We start from the raw sequence: 9809 nt of genomic DNA on the forward strand, positions 1-9809 counted from the left end.
AGTGCTGATAATGAGGATAGAGGTAGTGATGATGAGGAATCGGATGATGTTGTTACGAAGGAGCGGCCTAGTTCACTCGCTTCTCAAAGGCTCTTGTCTTCTGTAGATTTGAAAGACAGTGTGGATGCTTCAAAGGCGGAATTTGATGCATGGAGGAAGAAGATCGATGATAAACTTGAGGAATTTGATGCGTGGAGAAAGAAAACCGATAATAAGCTTGAGGCACTTACTGATGTGCTTCTAGAGACATGAGAGCTTGTTCGATTCTTGAGTCGTGTTGCCACAACACGACATCCGAATACTGCTGAGTTGGATGAGTGAGCTAACCAAGCATCTAATGAGGAGGCAGGTGCCTCTACGAGTCTTGATACCGGAGACCCTTCCGGTCCTTGATGTACTTTGGTATGTCTTATTTCCCTTTTCTATGTCTTACTTTTTGTTGTTCTTCACATTGAGGGCAATGTGAAGATCAAGCGTGGAGGAGGGACTTCCATTTGTATATATTTTATTTGCATTCAATTAAAAAAAAAAGAAAAAAAAGAATAATAACCCGACAAGGTGAAAACCCACAAGGGCGGAGCCTCAGCAAAATTGGGTGAATGATCGAAGACGGAGTGAAAACCCGAAAGGGCGCTCTAGGTAATATGAAGAATTGAGATGCGTGCCATGAGAGTAGTGAAGGAATAAAAGTTAGATTAAAACCACGCAAGGGCGGGCGATCTAGGCAAAATGAGGGATTAGGGAAAAAATATGTACATGGTTACTTGTTCTACCTTGTTGATGGCGATATAAGGAGGTTTGAAGGGTGGTTCGGGATAGGATTATTATTGATTTGGAGAGATAAATGGGGGAGGGGGGTATGGGCGGTGATTGGTAATGTATTTTGACGTGTACTACATTGTACTTTTCATTTTCATATTTGACATGTAATTGTTGTTGGAGTTGGTTGATGAAATGGAGAATTTGTGTTGTGGTTAGTATCTTGTGAAGTCGTGTGTATCATTGTTGTGACCATATGTTTATTTGAGGGAAGATATAAGGAGGAGAAGTGAGAGTTTGAGTGTTGAAATTTTGAACTATGCTTAGTTAATGGAGTTGGATTGGAGGTGTTAGTGGTTTTGTGATGTGTTTGGAGTTGGAGCAAGTTACTCATGCTTCGCTATGTAGACATTAGGTGTGGGCTTTGTTTGGTTCGTTCTTGGGCTTACTCGAGGAAGAGTAAAGGTCTAAGCGTGGGGGAGCTTGATTAGACGTGTTTTGCATGACATAATACGGTCTATTTTGTGTTAGTTTGGTTACTTAGAAGGGGAATTTGAGAGCTTTATTGCGTATCTCGTATTTGACGATGCTTAGCTTGAGTTTTGTGTTATTTTGGGAGGATGTGTAACATGTGTTGGACTAGTGGAATGAGGATGAGGTTTTGATGATTGTCATGGGCTAAAAGGAGCAAGAGAAGTTAGATATAATGAAGAGTCAAAGCCCAAACATTGCAGGTCATTGCACTCCTTTCTTATCGAAGAAAAGGAAAACGATTTTAAGTGAAATTAATTTTTTTAAAATGTTTTCTCAAGAATTTGTACACAAACTTGAAATTCTTGTAAATAAATTGAAAAGTAAATTGTACTCCTTCTGTCTTCGTCATTTGTTTACCTTTAGTATTGGCACAAAGACCAAGGAAAGAGGAGATGGCAAATTATTAGATGACGAGTAGACTAAATTGAGTGTGTAAGATCAAATTGCCATCAGATGCATTCCAAAAATAGAAAGGTAAATAATTGATTGAGACACCCCAAAATGGAATAGGTAAACAAATGATCGGGACAGAGGGAAATAAGATACAACTATATAAGTTTTCAATTGTGAATAAAAATAGAACAAGATAAGTTTTTGATTTAACAGAATGACAAAAGCCAATCCCTCCTCCTTTAGAAGATGATTTTTTGCTTAAAATAAAATATCCATATCTTGTGCATTAATGAATTTCCTTTTCAAGAAAAACAGGATAACACGAGGGTTTTTGTCCATAATTGTACATTTTTATCAACCTATATAAAGATAGTCATATAGTTCAGTAAAAGCCACAAACTCCCAACATCATTTGACTCACAATACTTTAAAGAAAAGAGCAATTTAATCATCAATGTAAGTGAGAGATTTAAGTAATTTTAATCATCTTAGTAATCATTGCAAGTAACGAATCTCTTTTGCATTAATAATTTTCATTAGTATGTTCATGATTATATCGATGTTGTAAATTATAATCTTTGTTTTCATGCTTTTGGAATTGTGATGGAGACTTGCATATTAATTAAGTTCTCTTGCATAATAATTATTGTTCGAGATGAGAGGTTAACCAATTACATGAAACCACGTTTCTAGTACCCCTTTTTGCAATTTTTGTGATACGTTTATTGTTAATCGTGACTCATATTGAGTATTTTATTCAGTGTCTATTTTTATAATGGGCATGCAATTTTATTGGTGTTTATGATCATTTTTATTGGTGAACCATATTACATCATTCGTACCCGTGTTATTACTTCAGATACCCATTGTACTTAAAGTTATAAGTGATCTCTGAATAAAGTCATTGAGGGACTATTTCTGAGGAAACTTTTTTAACCAAATATATATATGACAATTGTAAGGATATTTTTACGATGTGGTATCTGTATTGAATAGCTTATCTCGACTATATTTTACACCTAAAGAATAATTTGTTTTAGAATGTAATTATATCGTATAATTAAAATTATGTTTAAAAAATGACTATCAACTGGTCCTACACATAAGAAACATGGTTAGTTTAATAAGGTGTCTATTTTAGTACATACTAGTTTGACACCCGTGTGTTACAACGGTGTAATTAACTTAGTTATAATGTTACATCCTATGTCTAATTATTTGTTTACATGTGATCAAAATATTTTTTCAAATAAAATAAAAGATAAAACACTTTGTTAATAATGAAAAAACGGTTGTAAGGCTTAATATTTGTATGTTATTGTTGTAACTGACGCGTGTCGTTAATACAATCTCTTATAAGTGCTCGCTAAGACAATACTTGAGAGATTCAAAAGATTTTGGATTGATACCTAATTTCAATGATACTCTTATTTATAGTCATGGGATCACCTCACCTTATGATAATCTTTTGATGTGGGCAATTCAACTATTTATCACACCTACATTATTTTTCAATGTAGGACAAATAATATACTTAAAAGTACACCATAATTTTCGCACCTAATTCGACATCAAACCCAGTTTAATAATAACCACATACTATGCTATCTATTAATATTCGTACGTTTTATTCATTTTTTTTATGATAATTAAAATATGTGCAAATGATATGAAATCTATACTCTAAGGATATCATTTCTTTTTACAACGAATCTAATTATATAATTTTCATAATTTTTTTTACGGCCATTTTTTGCCAATTATAAATAAAAAATATAAACATCACTTGAATATAACATAGAAAATATATATCATATTGTGGAAGTAATGATACACACTCTTAAAAGCTCTCTAAGACATACTGAAGAGACACAAAAGATTTTGGATTGATACCTAAGTTTCAATGATGCCCCATATTTATAATCATAGAATCACCCCATCTTATGTTAATCTTTCAGTGTGGGACAATTCTATTATTTATACGTATTATATTCATCACACCTACGTTATTTTTCAATGTGAGACATAACATACTAAGATATACATAATTTTTAATATGTGCAAATTATATGAAATCTATACTCTAATGATAGCATTTTTTTTACCACTAATCTAAATATATTTTTTTCATATTTTTTTTAAATAAAAATATTATTATATCACTATTATATAATCACCTTTATAAATATTTACGTGCTTAATATTTGTATGTTATTTTTTGTATTATGACAATATTTGAGAGATTAAAATATTTTGTATTGATACCTAAATTCCAATGATGACTCTTATTTTTAATCATGGGATCACCCCACCTTATGATACTCTTCTGATGTGGGATAATTCACCTTATGACAATCTTCAAATGTGGGACAATTCAACTATTTATTCGTAGTGTATTCATTACACCTAGATTATTTTACAATGTGGGACAAATAATATACTTAGAGCAATAGCAATAGAAGAACTCTATATAAGGTTCTTCTTTTGCCATGTCACATTTCATTAATTCCAATGTTTAAGAATTTTTATTCACAATAGATAACATTTTTATAAAGTTCTTAAACGGAAAATAGTAAATATGTAATTGGTATTCACAATTTTCAAAGTCATGCTTATTGTTCCTCAAATTCTCATGTATAAACAAACCAAGTTCTTATTTTAGAACTTAATTCTTAAATTTAAGAACAAACTTGTAGTTGCAATAGAAAAACTTTTTATTTTGGGTTCTTATTCACAACCTCAATAATAAGAACCACTATTACTATTGCTCTTTGCATTACACCATATTTTTCGCACTTAATTCGACATCCAACCCGATTTGATAATGAACAAATACTATACTATCTGTTATTATTCATAAGTTTTTTTATCATATTTAAAATATGCGCAAGTGATATAAAATCTATACTCTAATGATAGCATTATTTTTTACCACGAATCTAATTATATAAATTTCATATTTATTTTTTTACAATATTTTTTTGCCAAATGAAATGTATAAGTTTTTATATAAATAAAAATTATAAACATCATTCGAATATAATATAGAAAATTATATTATATTATGGAGATAATGATTCAAATTTTTAAGAGCTCTCTGGCACAATAGTTAAGAGACTCAAAAGATTTTGGGTTGATACCTAAGTTCCAATGATGTCTCCTATTTATAATCATAGAATCACCTCATCTTATGCTAATCTTTGAATGCATGACAATTCTATTATTTATACGTATTATAACCACCCACACTACTTTATTTTTCAATGTGGGACATATAACATATTAAGAAGTACACAATTTATAATGTGTGAATAAAAGCTATTGAATAGGATGAGTGTGGTATTTAGAAACTTTTGTGTTGCATTAACATGTGTAGATTCCGTAGAAGTAGCTAACTATATTTTCAATAAATCGTAGCAGTAAATGAGTATTATTCATCTGGGTTCTAACAGTTGTGTTTCGTGTAAAGATGGGATTGCAAAACGAACAAGAGTGGGCTAAAGTACAAAAGATAACTGTAAGCATTGATCTTGTCGAGGCTGCTAAAAAGCTTCTCAAATTTGTAGTCGTCGTTGACCGCAATCGCTTCTTATATGAAGGTCATGCTTTAGAACGGGTTATCTACAGGTGAACTACATGCTTATGTGTGTGTATATATATATATATATATATATATATATATATATATATATATATATATATATATATATATATATATATATATATATATATAGAGAGAGAGAGAGAGAGAGAGAGAGAGAGAGGCATGCGATATTGGATTTCATATTTGTTTATACTCGTATTCTTTTTATATCATTATGTTAGCATCGGTTTATGGGTGTTTCTTTCTTTCTTTAAATCATATTTCAACTGAGTTTGAGTTTATATCACGATAAATCTGAAGTGTTACTGTAAGCTGTTAATCCGTTGACTGGAAGATGTTGCATCTTTCAGGTACAATGCCTTATGGATTCCTTTGCTCGCCAAACATTTGAAGAACCCTCTTGTTGAAGGACCTTTGGTTGTTCCTCTTGATTGCGAATGGATATGGCACTGCCACAGGCTAAATCCAGTATGAATATGAACTAATGATTTGGTTTTTACATTCATTTCAGACTAAGGGTCTATTTCTTGTGAATCCATATGTTTTTATATTTATGACATATGTTTATAATCAGATAAGATACAAAATCGATTGTCAGAAGTCGTTTGGAAGAATCCTTGGCAATCATAACATCATATCATCTGTGGAAGCCCCATCAGCAGCCGCAACTAAGGGGATATGGAATAAACTTTATCCTGAAGAGCCTTATGAGCTTAACTTCAGTACACCCTTTCTAGAGGATACATTGCAAAAAAATTCCTTAACCGAAAAGTTTACAAGTTATGATCTGGTTTCCGCTGTTAAAAGACAAGCCTCTTTTGCTTTTCAGGTAATGAAAATTCTTGAGTTTGATTAACATATGAGTTTTTTTTAACTAAATCATAAGCATATGCTGGATTTAGTAGGTTGTTACTACGCTACGTAAACAACCAGAATATAAAACGGGTCAAAATTAACCTAGTCTACTATGTAGTTGAAACTACTATTGCTTTTCAGGTAATGAAAATTCTTGAGTATGATTAACATATGAGTTTTATTTCTACCCAAAGGTTTTTTGAAAAAACAAGCCCGTGAGAAAAATTACTCGAACTTTTTTTTTTTGAAAGACATTAAGCAACTTTGATTTAATTCAATGTAAAATTAATCATTAAACCAAGAATTGTCTCCTACGTGCTTGAATTGACCCATAAGTACTTAAAAAAATTGGTCAGACCATTGTGGACTTGTATTTTAGTTATTCGATAATAGGAAAATCTTAAATATAAACTCCTCGACCAGGTCCCTAAGGCATAATACCGTACCCGAAAAACCCGACTCAAAAGTCGTACTTGACCCAAGTGACTTGTTTGCAAGAAGATACATAAATCATATATTTGTTTTCTTTGATAGGTGTGTAGACCACACATGATGGATGACCTCTTTCTTAGAGAAGCAGCGGCTAGATATAAAGGATTTCTTCATCTCATTAGAACAAACAGGAAAATGAGCTTAGATCGCCTGTGTGTCCCTACTTATGATGTTGATCTGATGTGGCACACGCACCAACTCTATCCAGATGCTTACTCTAATGACATGAGTGAATTAGTAGGAAGTATAGTACACCATGATGACACTGTTTCCGATAGAACAAAAGGGGGGAAACTAGATAAAGGACAATTTGAAACTACCAGGCAATGAGAAGATACATTTGGGTTCAGCTATTGGAAGGCTGGTGCTACGCACAGGGGAAATGACCCTAGTCCTGTTATACAAGTACCATACAAAATCAATGTCGAGATCAACGATTTCAATACATTCGAAAAGTGCGGCCAACAAATTCTCATTCCAGCTTTGAAAACAGTGGAGGTAGTTTGATATTCTAACAATATGTTACTTTCCATATTTGCTTTATTTAACTTATGCTGCCTTACTATCCCTTTTGTACTAAAACCTTTGATGATCTACTAGGAGAAAAAGCTCGAAAATGAAGTGGTCTAAATATTACTTGACCCATATTCAAAATAATTCGATAAATAATGCACACCATATATTTAATTATCCAACTCGAATAACCCATTAAAATTTTTAATAGTATACTTGTGTTTTCCATATAATTTGGTGTCTTAATAATAATAATATTACTATTATAGACTGAATAATGAGTTATGTAAGATGGTTGAGATTTCAATTACCATATTATGTTGTGAAAGGTTAGATAAGTCATTCGTTCCATGTGCTTCTATGATTTTTACGTCATGTGAATTTTTGAAACTGTAGTTCATGTATGTTGTACTATATATAGTAAGTCATGGTTTTCATTCCACAGGTTCTTTTGGAGTTTGTAGATATCAAAAATTTACCTGAAAAGTATAAAGAAAATCTCGTTGTTGCATTCAGCAAGAAAAACCCCGATAAATTTCTGAACTCCAAGAGATCATTAGGCATATCATCCATTTATAAAGATAAACAAGTTACTCTTTTTCAATGTGAACCAAAGGGAGAGTTCCTCTTCGAACTTATGTATCATTCACCTTCGAATGAAACAAAGACAAAATTAATTAAGGTCCTTGGTTCTTGCTCTCTTTCTTTAGAAGAAATGTTGTCAACTCGATCTCGACTTGCGACAAATAAATGGCTCTCGGTTGATCTTATATCTAGCATCAAAACTTCTAAACCAGTATCTCTCCTAGTTTCCATTTCATTTACTCCCCCAGCTCTAGCGCCTCAATTATTTCAGTTGGAACGTGCTGGGGACTAGGCCCATGTAATGGATTATGATGGAAAAAAATTGTTCAGTCTTCAAACAAGGTTAGTTTTAGCTTTCTTTATTCATGATTTTTTTTAAGGAAAACTATACATTAACCAAATATATATATATATATATATATATATATATATATATACATACATACATACATATATATATATATATATATATATATATATATATATATATATATATATATATATATGGATTTTAATAATTCGCTTGTCCAAACAAGCATTTTGAAAAACATAATAACTATTTATCATCCTTCAACGTGATTATGGTTCAAGAATATAGCACATGATGCACCAAACGACACCTCTTCTTTCGGGAAAGAAGTGTATTGTGTCACAAACTCCGGCGAAAAGCACACCCTGGTGGAATTTAATGGAAATTATTGGTCTATAAAGGGTACCTATGGATCCTTCAAGCTTCAATTTAATTATGGAAATGACGAGTCTCTCTTCAAGCTAGTTGGTGATAAGATGGCAATTTATTTTGTTATTTTGTTTGCCCCTTAGCGTATGATACATAACAAATTATGCTCAAATATTAACCTGACAATCTTCAATAAATTTCGTAGTTTCTTAGAATTAGACTAGGTAAAATGGTCATTTGGGGTCGGGTAATTATGGTTTGGTTATTCCAAAATAAGATTTGTGGTTATCTAATCAATGGTTATAACACAGTTAACGTACCATCAGTGTTTGATCATTTCTAGTTGTTATTATTAAGAGTTTTTGTGCTAGGCTATTAGTTATTTAATTATGTTATTTCAAGTCATTTTGATTTTGGTCAGTTTTGTGTGAGACCATTTTCGAAATAGGCTTGCTTGAGTATAAGTCTATTGAGTTATATTATAACGGCCAAGTCATAGGCGGGTCGACGTAGTGATTTAACAAATTGAAGTAACAAATACCCAATTATTAAAGCAATTAATAATTACACAGGTGAAGCTATTTCCTGGAAGAAGACTAGCATATGAATCCAATCATAACAGTAACAAAATATTCGAACAAGAATTTATGACTATTGTCGAATTTTCTGTCGAGAGTCCATATGGAAAGGCGGTAGCACTAATCGATACAAAGTCTGGAACGATCAAGGCAAAAAATGAATGGATAGTCCTACCGGGCATTGCAATGGCATTCATATTATGTGATACACTAACAAACGAGGAGAAGAATAGTTATTTCAAAGATGCTCAAAAGAAGGATAAAGAAAAGGTGGAAGTAGCGGCGCTTTGTGCGGGTGAATGCGTTGACAAGATGGATGAAGAATTGACGGAAGCTGGTGGAAATTGGACCAGTGGTGGCATCGGTAAGGTGGAGGCGGCAGCAATTTGCGTGGGGTGCTGGGGCCGCAGCGGGATTTTTGGCTTCTAATATTTTTAATATGAAATAGAAGTGGACTAAACTTGAGCATGAAATTATGTAGTATGGACAATAATTTATATGAACATGTCTAGGAAGAAATAATGATTGATGATAATAAATAACATTTTCGCAAAGTCTTTTTTATGTTATGTTTGCGAAATCTCCAGAAAGAATTTTTACCTACATACGTGATATTAAATTGGTGATCTAAACTAACCAAAAATATAAACCATATCAGTTTAGCATAAGCTAAATGTTCACTTTTTACCATAGTTATCCACCTTATTCAAAATAACTTTCAAATTTTGTATAAACAACACAAGCCTTTTTAGTCGGATGTACCATAGACTTGGTTGCATATGTAACCTATAAACAAGATAAAGCCATTCTTAGTTCA

At 32.1% G+C, this 9809-nt stretch overlaps 1 protein-coding gene across 1 annotated transcript in view; it reads left to right on the forward strand.

Annotated features, from left to right (window-relative positions):
* LOC141646036 (glycine-rich domain-containing protein 1-like) overlaps positions 1-9546 on the forward strand; it is a 112496-nt gene extending 102950 nt beyond the window's left edge. Inside the window, exon 7 of the mRNA XM_074454134.1 lies at positions 8987-9546. Within this exon, the coding sequence (XP_074310235.1) occupies positions 8987-9421 (435 nt within the window). The 3' untranslated portion in view covers positions 9422-9546. The remainder of the gene's footprint in view (positions 1-8986) is intronic.
* The last annotated feature ends 263 nt before the right edge of the window (positions 9547-9809 follow it).

The sequence above is a fragment of the Silene latifolia genome, chromosome 3, assembly GCF_048544455.1.
Source record: "Silene latifolia isolate original U9 population chromosome 3, ASM4854445v1, whole genome shotgun sequence".
Lineage (NCBI taxonomy): Eukaryota > Viridiplantae > Streptophyta > Magnoliopsida > Caryophyllales > Caryophyllaceae > Silene > Silene latifolia.